This window comes from Sardina pilchardus, chromosome 20 (assembly GCF_963854185.1).
Source record: "Sardina pilchardus chromosome 20, fSarPil1.1, whole genome shotgun sequence".
NCBI classification, from domain to species: Eukaryota; Metazoa; Chordata; class Actinopteri; order Clupeiformes; family Clupeidae; genus Sardina; species Sardina pilchardus.
Window position 1 is genome coordinate 8,432,252 of NC_085013.1, and position 15,674 is coordinate 8,447,925.

The 15,674-nt window shown below is 42.6% G+C and overlaps 1 protein-coding gene across 2 annotated transcripts; it reads right to left on the minus strand.

Moving 5' to 3' along the window:
- Window positions 1-4,000: 4,000 nt before the first annotated feature.
- On the minus strand, window positions 4,001-15,247 carry LOC134068164 (synaptosomal-associated protein 23-like). 2 transcript variants are annotated; one of them, XM_062523718.1, is made up of 8 exons: window positions 15,125-15,247; window positions 11,376-11,490; window positions 10,032-10,073; window positions 9,180-9,228; window positions 7,687-7,804; window positions 6,684-6,845; window positions 6,119-6,263; window positions 4,001-5,757 (listed from the first exon to the last, which is right to left on the minus strand). In XM_062523718.1, the coding sequence occupies exons 2-8, from the start codon at window positions 11,430-11,432 to the stop codon at window positions 5,698-5,700; spliced, it is 633 nt and encodes a 210-aa protein (XP_062379702.1). In that variant the 5' UTR covers window positions 11,433-11,490; window positions 15,125-15,247; the 3' UTR covers window positions 4,001-5,697. The 2 variants fall into 2 exon arrangements, with proteins under 2 accessions (XP_062379702.1, XP_062379701.1); XM_062523717.1 differs by having other exon boundaries at window positions 14,880-15,202.
- Between the last annotated feature and the right edge of the window lie 427 nt (window positions 15,248-15,674).

Genomic DNA, 15,674 nt, shown 5'->3' on the forward strand with positions numbered 1-15,674 from the left:
GCCTATCATGCTCTCAGTCACTTACATTCATTTCAGTGTGCTGGAGCTGCACAGTTAGCAGAGCATGTCAGAGATTTGTGGATAGAATGTAAGTTAACTGGCACATACCGGCGGTGACCATTGTCTTACAATGAGAAGCCTATCCTGTGGCATGTCATGGTGTCTTGTGTCTTGTCCAAAACCAGTAACTTTGGTCTTAGCATTATTTGAGACATCTTCTTAGCACAGAGTAGCATGGAGATGATAGACCTGCAGTGTGTGCAACAACAGAATACTATCAGGCTAAATAACGACTGGCCCCAAGTTCTTTTTCACAGACATATCATATCCAACTTTAAGGAATAGGCTAATTTTGCAGTCTCTTAGATAAGATCTGAATCAGTCTTAGGGACATTCATGTGTGACCTATAAGATAATCAGCCAAGTCAGATGATTATCAATCTTAGAATGGACAGTATCTTTAGCTGCATTTCCCTGTTCTTAAAGCTAACCAAATAAGTTGATTCTACCACTATTAGCCTACTGTGGAAGGTAATGGGAAAGAATTTGGAGCCTGTCTGGTATTGAGAAATTCAAAACTCCAATTTCAAACCATTAGGCCTAGGCTACTTGCAAAAAGCTGCAGAGTATTAACAGAAAACAACTTAATTATATTTCAGAAGGTGCTGCTTTTATAGGCTAAAATAGCTCACCTGTAGGCTTCCACAAGGTTGCAGTCTGGAGTTAACTGGCAGACTAACAATGACAGAAATGCCATGACAAAACCATCAATTATGTATCAATGACAAAAAGCTTCATAGACGACAATATTTATTTTCAGTTGGATTTACACATAGTAACAATACTGGCATGTTGCCGTTGTTCCATTTTATTTGTCATTTGTTGTAAATTTAGGTAGTTCTTATTTGTGATGCTGTGTCATTATTTATCTACGTTTATTATCCTTTCCGGTCGAAAGAAATTGAGATATCTCAAATGTGATCATTTTTGACAACTGACAGTGACCTAATACTATGATGATACAGGTTATTTTTTACGTTGACTAAGCCACATACGCAATTTCAGTATGAATAGGCCTATTATTAAGACAGAATTGAAGTTAAAACAAGCCAAAAATGGTAGCAGAAAAGATATCAACATGTCAAAAGATAACCATCCTCTTTCAAGTTAAATAAGTACCGAATACAATAGAATAGAATAGAATAGAATATATACTTTTTTGATCCCGTGAGGGAAATTCAGTTCTCTGCATTTAACCCAATTTAACCGAATTAGTGAACACACAGCACACAGTGAACACACAGTGAGGTGAATCACACAACCCAGAGCAGTGAGCTGCCCAACCAGCGGCGCTCTGGGAGCAGTGAGGGGTTAGGTGCCTTGCTCAAGGGCACTTCAGCCGTGATGGACTGGTCGGGGATCGAACCGGCAACCCTCCGGTTACAAGCCCGATGCGCTAACCAGTACACCACGGCTGCTACAATACTGTATAGCCTGCTGAATGTATGACATCTTCTACATGTCTAATTGTGTTTGCTCCCAAACATGCTATTCCCGACCTCTTGTCATTCTGTCTGTGCATCTGCCATATGTCTGCTGCCATCATGATAGGATCTGTGGTATAGCTGAGCATTGGAGTAAAATGCCCTGTTCTAGAAGTATAGCCAAGGCCACTACTCTAGTAGTGCCTCTCCATGGTGACGCTTCAGAGCACACCAGCTGCTTCCTGTTATCATAGTGTGACTTCCACAAAACAAGACTGTGGCAGTGTGAAGAGAGAGAAAATGTGAAAAACTACCACTTTTAAGGTGGGGCAGTAACTGTTGCTTGACACAGCGATATTTCCTTCTACAAATAGAAGACTGTTGACAGTAAAGTAGTCAATTTTAGTATGCTGTGTATTTTATTCTCAATTAAACGTTGACGTTCAAATGAGCAAGTTTGATGTTCAGGATTAACTTTGCACAACTGCAGTGATTACAACACAGCCGATGAAGATGTTGACTGCCTAATGCTATTTAACATAGGTAGAATACCTACAGGCCAACATGCATGCTCACTTCCACAAACACAATTTCCCCCGAATCTTCAGCATTGGGTTTGGTAGAGGGTAGATAGCTTAACTAACCCTTGATTCATCATCTCTCCAAGAACAGCGCAAATCCACCAGCAAGTCGGGAAAATGAAATCATGAAAAACCTGAGTCACCCCTGACTCCTCCTCCTCCTCTCTTCTCTCTCTCTCTCTCTCCCTTTCACACACAGAGGGCTCACTCTTTCCATCCCGTTCCTAACTGCTGCCCTACTCAGCGGAAAATCAACTCTGCTGTGGCAGCATTTGAAAGGATATTTCAGTTTATTCAAAAGTTGTGGTTTCTTGGATCTATGGAAAAAGAAACCCGACTGTACTAAGTGTACTCATACATGTGTGTTTCTCCTCAACATGCCGATTGAACACTGTTGCCAATTGTGCCACAATGTCAAAAATGAGAGCTAATTTTCTAGGAAATGTCTCATTCAGAAAAATCTTCAAAGCACTCCAAAACAGTGCATGCTATGTTCATGGGCTATTCATGTTCTCTGATATGAAGATTAGAAAAAAGAAAAATGTTGTTCTCTGAGACATTAGGGAATCTCCTTCAACATTTGCGAAAAAAAGTAACCCAACCAATAGAGGAAGAGCAACTTGTTGACCATGAGTATTGGCCGTTTGGTGAAGCTCTGCAGAGAATCAAAGGGACCCAGGCACTGAGCCGTAGGTTTGGCCAGGGAAGTGAAAGAGGATGTTCCCGAGCCAAACTTCTAGAAACCCTCCATTTGACCTATGATTTGTCCGTGCAACACACTCGTCATGATTGAGAGCGGTGGAAAACCTGAGCCATCATTCAGAATTAAAAAAAATCTGTTATGTTAGAGTAATTGAAGCATATAACAGAGTTTGGACAGATTCAATTAAAAACAGTGGCTGATAGTTTGAAAGCATGTTGGCCGGTGGTGCATATTGAGTACCATACACTGCAATTATCTGGAAAACCGGTCATTTTAAAACAGATGAATAATTAAATAATAGCTTCAGGTTTCGCTGTTAAATTTATTTTTTTTTCACTGAGCTTGTCACATTGCCAGGGGCAAAATAAAGGCAATTCTCTGATGAACCTGCTTCTCTGGCTTAAATGAAAACCTAATTGGGAGAGGATTCTGAGCCGACAGCCTGAGTGGAATTCATATCAGCACTTTAGTTGTATTTGGGCAATTTTGCCCTACAAATTCCATTAGCGCTCCAATGGGTATTTGATCACAAATTGCCTGATTTAGCTGAGGAGCGTGCCTGGCATGGGACAAGAGAGCTTGTGGGAGCCTTTCTCCAGCAGTATTGAAAGCAACTGTATAGTTCTTGCACATATTGAAATATATATATATATATATATTTTAAATATGTAAAAAATAAACATTAAAAAAAATCTGTGCTTATAATGTGTAAGATATCAATGTAACAAGAGAAAAAAAAGCAGAATAAAAATGTTTATGAAAAGAAATCTGATTTAGGACATTTTCCAAGAATTTGGAAAAGCTGTGCTGTGTCTTTACTGTAAAATTGGTTGTAAGTAAACTGACCCGTTTGTCACTGTCTGAGAACTAGTATCTTTCATATTGGGCTCCCTTTTCCAAAGCTGCTAATTGGAGCGCCAGTCCTTCAACACTGGAGTACATCGCCCTCTGCTGGTCACAGGTACTTATCATCCATTCTGTGCAGCCGTGACCTTTAAAGGAAAAAAGGTACTGACTATGAAATTGTGATTGATCTCCACATTACAGTTTAGTACATTTGAACAACATCTGCTTGTGTGAGTACATTCCTGTTATGAGATGGCATAATGCTGATCATACAGCGTTACATTATCATGGCAAAACATTGTGAGAGATTTTAGTAAGGCCAGGAAGGAAACAATGTCAATGTATCAATGTGATTACTAAAATAATAACAATAAAAAACACATGGCTGAAACAGAATCTTTTGATTTTATTAAGAGTTATTATATACTTAAAATGCTCAGTTCACCAGTTTGATTTTTGAAGATGGAGACTTAATTAAAGTTTAGCTCAATTCATAGTACACACACTGATAAACTGTACAATCTTTTTCGCTCCCATACGATAAGGCTTTCTACTATGTCCACTGAGTACTCCTCTAACTGAACTAACATGTGTGCTAAGGATTAAAAAAAATCTCACTTTAAAGTCATCACTCCTCCATAACAATTATTAAATAGGCACACGCAATCTCAAAATGATACAAAATGAAAACAAAACAAAATGTAATTACAAGACAATCATGATATATAATGAGGCCATACCATGATTCACAAAAAAAGACCAAACATGCACACACATCATTTGAGGGAAAAAAAGGGACAACTTTCTCATCAGGTCTTTGGCCAAGACAAATGTCTGTCTCAAGATGGAAACAGAGTCCATAACATACATATGTACTAGAACAGGTCTAAAGGGCCAAGGACAGACACTACAGACTGGCTTTCACCTCCAGCTAAACATGACAAGGTCACATGACAAGGTCACATGACAAGGTCACACCACTGAGCAGTGGAAATGTAGAAAGCTTAAGTAGAGAGTGAGTTGACTGCGTCCTGTACAATTCCAGCATGTCTGTCTCGCATATCAGAGAATGGAGGGGAGGACTTGATTGTACAAGAGGCGACGAGTTTGTGTGTGTGTGTGTGTGTGTGTGTGTATGAATATGTGTGTGTCTGTGTGTAACATACTGTATGTACATACATTAAAACTGAGAAAATAGGCACAGATGGCACTGAATAAAGTTCCTAATTGTGCAAGGCAGATATTTTTAAAGTGTGCCCGCTTTCTTTTAAGTTACACTTCCAAGAAATCTACGCCCTTTTTCTCTTCTGAAAACCTTTGACTTTTGGGGATACAGGAGAATAAAGCAAGGCACGTAGGGCAGAACATCAAAGGGGAAAATGGTTCAAAAAGTGGGGAGAAAATGTTTTTGAGAATTTCAGAGGAAGAAAAAAAACAAACAAACAAAACAAAATAAAATAACAAACATCTGATGGGTTGGTGGAGACGCACATGAAGGGAAAGCCAACGATGAAGAGGAGACCTCAGTTCGCCTTCTCGTCTTCTCAATCCTTGTGCAGCTGAATGGTCTCAGTGGCCTGGCGTTCATAAGGCAGAGAACAGGAGAGGAGAGGAGGAGAGGAGGAAGAGAGGAGGACAGGGGAGCTGCCTTCACGAGGCACAGGACAGCAGCTGAAGGGCGTTAAGAGAGACTGGGCTCACGGGAGCCCACCTGAGACTGGGCCCTGACTAGGGGGGTGGGGTGGGGAGGGGAGGGGTAGCTGCGGTGGCTTTTCTAGGACCGGCAGACACCACCAGAGAGGGGAAGGGGCAGAACAGTGGGGTAACAAACCCTCTCTCGGAGGCCTGCTGGGGGCAGTTTAGAGAAACTCACAGAGGAGAGCTCTGACTGGACATGATTATGGGATGGGGCAAGGTAACCTGGGCGATCCCACCGAGCTAGGCTGGATGTGGGAGATCCAGACGGGCAGGGTGTTTGATGGAGCCTAGAGGAGGCTGGCTCTGTGGGGGGCCTAGAAGTTAGTGCAGTTCCTTTGGGGCAGGCTGGGTGAGGTCGGTGGGCTGGGGGGGGGGAGAAGGTCCTCTACAGGAGCTTGTTGGCTCTCTGATTGGCCTCATCGATGCGAGCCTTGTTCATATCGGCCTGAGGGAGGGGAGATACAGGACAACATTGTTAGCGTGACTGATAACCTTATAGTAACACACACTTAGTCATGCAACTCTCGAGAGACAATGGATGGAGGTAACTGCGACTAAAACAGAAGCAAAAATAGTCAAGGTGATCAACACGTGAACTACTATGCAATACACAATGAGGTAAGCAAAATGTGTTGATCACTTTCCTTGAGATTGACAAAAATGAATGCTGTTGGTATAGGTAAGTGCGTTTAAGGCGTTGCTGCACAAACTGTCAATAATATATGGATGAAATTATGAATCTTTAAAACCCTACAGAGACTGAAAGAGCTGGGAACCAGAGAGAGAGAGGCTGAGATTGTGCTGACCTTGTCGGTGATGCGGTCGATGGTTTTGTTCTGCTTATCGATCTCATTGCCCATATCCATGGCCATGTTCTTCAGATTCCCGATAATGCTTCCCACCGCATCCAGATTCTCCTCCATCTCATCCTCCCGAGCATCGTTCGTTACCCTGACAACCGTAAAAAACAGGGCATTATTCTCTTTTCTTTTTAGGTGGATGAGGGAACAGATGGATGAGCAACAGAATAATGACCTGCCTCAGTCTGTACAACTCATGATTAAAGTTTCACCAGAAAATGTTCAGTTATGCAATACAAACATTTCTAACACTGTTGTTCTAGGTTTTCTTCTGCTATATGCGTTTCATCACATCAAACTATAATTATTGTGCACATAGATAGAGATATATAGATAGATACTTTATTGATCCCCAAGGGGAAATTCAAGAAAATCATAGCAGAGGATGGTTTGCCCATTGCCCATTTAGCTAAGTAAAACGGATCACCACAAAATATTTTAACAAATCAATAGTTTAATCAATAAGAGATGGACAGCGGAAGTGACCGCCTACAAGTCCAGCTGCACCTACCTGGTGATGTAGCCTCCCGAGGCCACGGCCACCTGTGGCACCCCGTTGCGTAGGCTGGTCGGCTGGTTGGACACCACGCCACCCTGGCCACCCTCTCCGCTGGTGGGCTCGCCCGTGCCCCAGGTGCGCTTGTACCGCCCGTCATGCTCAATAGACTTTACCCTATGTGTGTGTAGAGAGAGAGAGAGGGAGGGAGAGAGAAAAGAGAGAGAGATAGAGAGAGAAGAAAAGAGAAGAGAAGAGAAGAAAAGCTCACACTGTACTCTCTCAGAGGTCATGAACACTAAGAGATAAAATTGCGAAAGAGGGTACAACATTGTTTCTCAATGCTGTTTAGTATTGATCATAAATTGATAAGAAGGGTAAGAAAGTGATAAGAAGCTAATTTCCTAATAGACAAAAAAGGAGTGTCTCAGTTTCAGTCTCAAAAAGACAAAAAAAAAAACAGGGAGAGACAGAAATTGACAAACTGCAAAAGTGTACCAAGTTTCATGGTCTAATGAAAAAGCTAATTTCAGAAACATTTCACCTGAAACTTGGCACATATCACCCAGACCAGAGCCATAGAAAGAGAGAGTTGCGACACTCTGATGTCGCCGCCACGTGATCAAAAGTTCCAAAAAAACCTGCGCTGAATGGCTGACTCGCAGGAGGGCGGGATGTACTTCTGGATGCTTGAGGGTGTAATCAATTAACCCATTGACTACTGACAAAGATATTGGCTGTTAATAGTTCCAAAACTCCCATAACGTGGAAGTAGCCTGGGAAAAGTGCTGCCATCTTTTCCTATGGAGGTCTATGGGAGTATCGCCACTCTGACCCAGACTATTAGTGATTTAGCTTTCAGTGCACGCAGCTTCTGTAGGTACCCAGGAGCTTTCACTCCCAAAGCTTGTTTGTCTTCAGCTGGGCTGGCAGGGTTCTAATGGCATTAGCTCATTTAAATGTGTCTTTGTCTGCAGGGGTTTGGGGGGGGGGGGGGGGGGGGGGGGGGGTCTCTTACCGGTCACATGGACACACACACAGGCCACAGCACTTGGAGAGGTCAGTCAGGTTCTTCTCGGCCTGCCGCATGTCCTCGTTTATCTTGTCCATGCCCTCGTCCACCTTTCTCAATTGTTCTGAAAAAAGAGGGAGGCAGGGAGGAAGAGGCTTATTACTCAATTCTGTCTTTTTTTGTCCAAGTCTGTTTCTGCTTTGTTACCTCCGCCAAGGAGGTTATGTTTTCATCGGGGACCGGCATATGTTTGTCTGTTTGTTTGTCTGTCTGTTTGTTTGTTAGCAAGATAACTCAAAAAGTAATGGATGGATTTCGATGAAATTTTCAGCGATTGTCAGACATGACCCAAGGAAGAAACTATTAAATTTTGGGAGTGATCCGTAATTCCGTCGGGATTCCAGAGCCGTTTATGTGTTTCGCTTAGGGGTGTAATGGCATGGTATGGCCAGGTGGTGGCGATATGAATAGTTTAGGTTCAAATGTATGACAACCTAGGAAGAACAATACAGGCGGAGGTCTGTGCTTTTCTAGTTATATTTTGTGATGTTCCTCAGAATTCTGTAGTGCTTCCTATACACAGTATGTAAGTACTGTGCTCTTACACACACATACAGATCATACTACAAATGTTTTTAAGACAACTGCTTGTTTCTAAAAAATACACTGAGTTGCAATGTTAAAGTCTTACCGACTCATAGGGAAGGCAGTTGAGAAGCCAATCTAGCTAGCATCACTGTGTATGAGGTTCAAAAACTGATTACTTCATGGGCACAGCACAGTGCTTTGCCAACTGCTACAGCAACAAAAGGCCTAAAGCCGGAGAACAGGAGGGACTTTTATCAACAACTATGTGTGACTGGACGTCACATAAAGAGTGAGGTCATCCTATTCATTTATTGCTCCGGGTTATGTCGCCGGAAAGTGGGCAGGATGTGTTTCCACAACCCACACTACCACAGGCTACATTGTTCTCAAGCAATCTTACATGGAGTGGGAGGGGGCTGAAAGGGTTCCAGCACACACCCTTGGGTAAATCAATTGAAACTAGGAAAAGGAGGCCTTGGTTTCCGTTCAGTCTGTTTGTCTGTCTATTTTGTCCGTGGAAAAGTTTACACAAATTGTAAACTGTACAAATTGATGAATATGGTGGCGTACATTTTTGGCCAGGATACAAATAACTTTAGCCGTAAAGTTGTAAGGTATGCCATTTTGCCTTGGTGATAGATGAAACTCACGGTATGACACTGACAAAGGCCTGGCTCAGACAAACTAGACTGGGTTCCATAAAACATGCTTTTGTTAATGATGCCCGTAAATAATGCAGCATGTTCGGCATTTGAGCACAACGCTGAGGGCTTGCCTCACACATCCTGCTCAGGGGGATCCTGGTAGCTCACTCATTACTGAATGCAAATCTAAGAGTATATATATAGTGTATGCAAAACTGGTCATGTTGTTGATAGGGATGCTGTTGGTGTGCTCGCTCACTCACTCACCCCCTTGCTGGTCCAGCATCTCCATGGTCTTGGCCCCCGTTTCTCTGCTCTGAAAACAGGTGGCAATAAGGGGAGATTAACAACAGAAAAGCAGCAGTGGGTTAGACATCGGCCATAAAACATCACAACAAAATCCAGACACAAACAGATTTATTGTATCTAAAAAACGTCTAAAACCACTAGAATAAATACAGTTGTTAAAAATACACATGATTCTGTCTGAAAATGAAATCATTTTCAAGGCAGAAAGAAATGAGACTACTGAATATTGTTCATTTGATGTCAGACAATGTCCTTTTCCTATAGATAACATAACCACAACCATAAAACCAATGAAAGGAAGATGAAGATCGATCATAGATTGTGCAGAATCTTTGAATACGCATACTATTCCTTTAGAATTAGAACATTATGGTAGGTCTGTACATTCTTTACTCTAAATGTACATCATTCACCTTTAACATCTGACCAGCTAAAACAGGCTTTGCCACTTCCTATCTTTTTTGGCAACGCAATCCCTCTCAGCTGAGTTTCAGCATGAGGGCCATTTGTTTAAAGACACTACACAGACACGTGGCAAAGTCCAAGCTTGCGTAATAGTCAGTGGAGTGCCCTTCACCGTTTTTACACGGGTAGTCTAAAAGACTGAATGTACAGCCATCAAAAAGCCCTGAGAGATTTATTTTGACACAAGTGATAGTGGTAACAGTGACATTTGTAAATGCGGTCTCTGATGCCCAGTCACAGCCATCAGCTGTGAATGAGTCCGGCTCATGTTTTGGCGAACTGTGGCTTAACAGTGCCGAGGAGGAAATGCTCCAGTCACCATGACGACACGTCTAGGGGCCTTACCTCCTCTGCCATCTGCAGCATGCGCCTGGTGCTCTCCAGCGACTGCAAGACAAAAGGGGGGTTGGGGAAGGGGAGGCCGTGTCAATCACAAGTCAAACGAGCCTTTGTGTCCTGAAGTGGAAACAGGGAAGCAAATGGCTATATGCCCTTTGGTTTAACCACAGCCTAAGCACATACAGACACATGCATGCATGCATGCGTAGTGGCACAGAGAGGCACCAAGGGAAAGGGAAACTATCAAGCCAGACACAAGTGCTGTAAAATGAACACTGCCTGCTGTGGAGAGTTTGCAGTGGACATCACAATGATACTTGAGTCACAGCAAGTTTAAGAGGTGGTATTTTTCTGCATGCATTGTGTGATGCATCATACTTAAATGCAGCTCTGGGTGATGTAAGGTAATTAAAAACAAACACACACACACAGATGTGTGCAAGGGTGTGTGTGTGTGTGTGTTTGTGTATGAGCATTTATGGATGTGTTTACTTAGTGGCATCCGGGAACTCCTCATAGTGTGTGTGTGTGTGTGTGTGTGTGTGTGTGTTTGTATCAGTGTTTACCCGTGTATTGAAGCAGTGTTATGTAGAACACCACACACATGTTTCCCATCATGCTCTTCTACAGTCCATTAAGAAGCAGAAGAGAGAGAGGGAGGGAGAGAAAGGTAAAAAAAGAGCAGAAAAAGGAAAGAGCAGATGTTATTGTTAGAAAGCAAAGAGAGAGAGTTAACAGTGAAGACCAGAAAAGATGATTTAATTCACTTGACTTGAAAGGAAGTAGAGGCAGACAATAGGAGCAGTGGCTGAGAGCCAGGGCTAAGTGTTCATCAGTCATGACTCATGATAGGACAGTGTCCATTCACTGACAAATGTAACCTACTTCATTACATGTTAACTTGAAAGTTCTTCTTCATTAGGTAAAAAAAGAGGTAGGCCTAGCCTAGTGATTACTCATAAGATGCTAGGTTTAAGCATTAGCACTATCAAAAGTAAATGAAGCCGAAAAGGAGACGACAATTGGCAAAGCTTTTCAGAATAAAAAAAGCTTATAAATCAGTTCCTGAACATGAATAACAATAGTAATGGGAATAACGAAAAGGACACTAGATTTAAGGACAAATGAACTGCGAGAAACAGAGCATTACGTGAGATTTCACAAATGTAATCTGGTAAAACTTCAGAGTGAAGTGGGGGGGGGGAAGCATGAGAACTGTGCAGAGGCCAGGAGCCTCCAGAAATGTAAACAACTCCCGACCAATACTGGTCTCTGTAAACAATTCTGCAATCTCCCCAAGCTCCATCACATGCCCTACTTTGTCTCCATGGAGACGGGCAGTCAACCTACCTCATCTGTCACTTGGTTGGCCCGCTCGGCCATCTGCTCCACAGTCATGTCGTCCATCTTGGTGCTGTCGACTTTGGCGGATCCTCCCGGGACAGTTAGCTCTACACTTTGGTGCCTGAGGCGGGTCAGAGTTGGGAGGTCAAAGTTGAGAGGTCATAGAAACACCGGGAAAAAGTCCCCATCCCAGATGATTTACTGATCATACATTAGGGTAAGAAAAGCTTAGTTTAACAGGATGGAGCCAAACTGCAAAACAACCTTGGCTATCAAACAATTTCTCAACAAGTCAAGAGGCGCTTGATTGATTGCTCTCTCTCCTAAGTCCTAGCCTAATTTCAGTGGCCGGAGTAAATTGACCTACAAACAACCCACTTCTCTTTCTGCTAGTACTGTTGAGGTGACATTTACTGACACAGCTCACAGACAACCTGAATACGTAGACAAGCTCAACTAATAAACCGTGTTAAACTTGTTAACAAAACAGTCAAAACACAACACAGAAACAGCTAAACTCATTTTTGTCCACTAGTCAAAGGAGGTCTTTGAGGACAAGACAATCCTTATTTATAATACAACTTGGATTTTGGGTATAAACTAACGTGCATCATAACACTCCCTGGTAAGACCAACAGGAAGTCATAAACACTTAACATCACCACAAGCTGTGCAAACCCCTACAGAACTAAAGAAAAACACTGCCATCTTTAGTTGCAGAACAATACAATTGTATACAACTGCAACATATCAATCCACACAAGCTTTCTCCCTGTGCTTTTCCAGCGTCTGCAAGTTTCTCACTGAACTGAACTACATGCCCCCTGTATTGAGAGAAGACACAACACCAGGGTGTAGTAGGGGCTCATTGCTGTCCTCTTCACTTCACAGTTTGACCTAAAGCACAGCCACAGAAGGTGTAGCACATCTCACACACAGTCATCTGACTTCACCGAACTGCCTCTTGTGAAAAGTGCACAGTGAACTGAGTGGTTTGATTTCCACATTCATATTACACCCAAAGCAGAGCATGCTGTCAGCATTCGGCCATTTTGACAGTGTTGTGTCACAAGGTCCTTTATCTAAAGAACCCTCTTGACTTCCTTTGGTCTAGGTTGCTATGCAGTTTGTACTCCTCACCAAATAGGCTCTGGCATGTTCCACAGCCTCTGCAGACCATCCAAACCATAACAAAGATCATACTGTAGATTAAAAAATAAAAAACAGCAGAGCAGATTAAACCCCTCGTGTGAGATGAGGAAAGAGTTTTAAGGAGCCCAAACATGAGGAAGTGAAGATGTGGGTCTACCCACAGGATGGGGCAGTGGCACACTCACAGGCCAGGAATGTGACCGGACTGAGGAAGAGGAAACACGCGCGCACTCTCTCTTACTCTTACACACACACACACACACACACACACACACAGTGTAATGCTCTCTCTCTCTCACACACACACACACACACACACACACACACACAGTGTAATGCACACACACACACACACACACACACTGTAATGCTCTCTCACACACACTCACTGTAATGCTCGCTCGCTCACACACACACACACACACACACACACACACACACACACACACACACACACACACACACACACACACACACACACACACACACACACACACACACACACACACACACACACACACACACACACACACACACACACACACTTCTGCTATCACCACAGGGACAAGAACACACTCACACATATGCACGAGCGTGCATGCACACGCACACACAAACACACTCACAATGAAAAAAGATAAGGAAGTAACTATCATATCTCGGCAATGCTAAGAGAGAGGGCAGCAAGTGAGAAGAGGGCCGGGGTGTGTGAAAGTGTAAACGGCAAAAGTGAGAAAGAGAGAGGAGACTTGAAGCGTGGCATCTGATTCTGCACTCGCCACAAGCTATTTCTCTACGCTGTCTGCGCCTACAGCAACAGATTCTGGAAACATTTCCCCTGAACCATAACCTTGTCATATCATGTCATGAGAGCTGGTGACTAATGATATAGAGGTGTCATGTAATTGTCATGTCAGCCCTCTAATAACTATGCCATGAACACAGTCTTTCTTGAAAATGTTGATGAATAATGGTCATTGCCAGTCACTTGAAATGTGAAGTCATAACGGCTAACAAAAATAATGACATCTCTACTGACATCTTTTTAATTGTTTTTATACGTTTAGTAGATGTTTGCCTTTTTTATTATTATTATTATCCGGCTATTCGTCCGGCTCTATCTACGTTCATGCACTCCATCTGTTCTCGACAGCTTCGCTTGGTCTTTCCTGTTTTTGTAATGCTCTTGACCTACTGTACTCTAAATGCACTCCTTCCCCTCTCCCTGACTTCGCACTTGACGCACAATCAACATCAAACAAATAATGTTAACGGTCGTGGCTAACTGAGCTCTCAACAATGAGCACTCGTCATGGCTGTCCCTATTCTCATCGCAAAGCACCCAAATAGCCTCAGATACTGAAACATACGCTTCCAGCTTTTCCACCCAAACCTGTTCTCCTGGGTGAAGAATAACAACGCCCTGACGTCACCTGATACCTGTTCTCTACCCAGACTCCCTCTTCTGTTTCCTCACCAGCCGACCAATCTCTTGTCATTTCGATCATACCATGCAGTGTAACCTCTATCCTGTGGCATTCCGTTGATGTTCCATCACGGAATGGTGTTATTAAAAATAAAAGTAGTCTGGCAGTCTACATTTTGTACAACTCTGCTTGCATGGGCTAATTAAACAGTTCTTTTTATGCTAACTGTTATACGTCACATGGTTAGTTCTGCAATAAAACGTTCACAGGCGTCAACTGACATCACATGAACAGAGCACATAAAAGGCAAGCCAACTTCAAACATTACCCCTACTACTGCACCAAGGTACCAAGGTAATAAATATATGGCACACAGTTTTCGAGCAATTTCAAAAGATGTCAATTTCGGTCATAAATGCTGACTTCAGAGACTAAGCACATGACAAGTCACGACGCATTCGTTACCAATTCATTGTAACTTGCTCTGCTAACGTGCTCTGGCTGCCCCACATAGATTATTAACGACAAACTAAAGTTACCTACTCAAAGCTGTACAACTTAATGTTACTTGTTTAACCAATTCGAGCTGACTATATAACTTTTTTCATTTATCAATAGTTAAACGCTAACTGACACAATAGCTGTCCTTCGTGTCTCAAGAGCTGAGAAAAAGCCATCACCAGTTGAAGACCAAACCTGCACCACACCTCGTATAAGTTCACATTAAATTAATAACGGCAACATTAACATTAGGGTGTTTAAAGGTGTTAAATTAGCTAGAATTTCCCCAATCAGAAGGTTGAATCACGTTGGCGTTCACATTAAGGTGAAGAGTGAAGTTGATTACCTTGATTAAGTTAATAACGCACCCCATACACCAACCAGTAGATTTAGTACAGCTCCCTATTGACAGAAAATGATCCTGACTTACGGTTTACTCATCTTCTCCGAAAGTTGTCCAGATATTTTACTTGCCTGTACTTGCCAGCTAGCTTGCTAGCATCGGCTACACTGTTTGTTTTGCGCTGACAAACTACCTCTCAGTGCATGCTAGCCTGAAAGCTAGCTAACACCTTCCAAAGTTAGTTTCTTCCTTTCAATACAAAGGCCAATCCTTTTCTATTTGTGGGATTCTTGGTCAGGTAGACGGAAGGTAGTTGTCAGGACACTACTTACAGCAATGACTCCAAGTTAAAGTTCCTTCTGAGTTACTCCGTCAACTATCTGCGTGATCTGAAATAGTTTCTAAAATTCCTTCAGACAACAAGCCTCAACTTCCTCTTCTTCGTTGAGGCGTTGCTGCAGAATGGCAACCTCTTTCTGGTACTTTAGCGCCATCTGATGGACTGGAAAAGAATGAACTAGCAAATTACCAACTACAAATGCAATTCCACAGGAATTACAATAGTGGAAAGAAAACTGCTGGTTTAATATAAATAAAGAACTCTGCGCATCCAAAATCCAAAATCTTCTGCTGTTTCAGGTGCTTCTCAGTAGGACTTAGGAGAATCAATTAGGAAGGAGACTGGAGCACACTGAATACACTTGCAGTCTTTAATGGTGCAAACAAAAGAACTGACGTTTCGACACTACTGTGTCTAAGAAGACACAGTAGTGTCGAAACGTCAGTTCTTTTGTTTGCACCATTAAAGACTGCAAGTGTATTCAGTGTGCTCCAGTCTCCTTCCTAACTGCTGGTTTAATGTTGGTCGAGAGATTCCTGAAA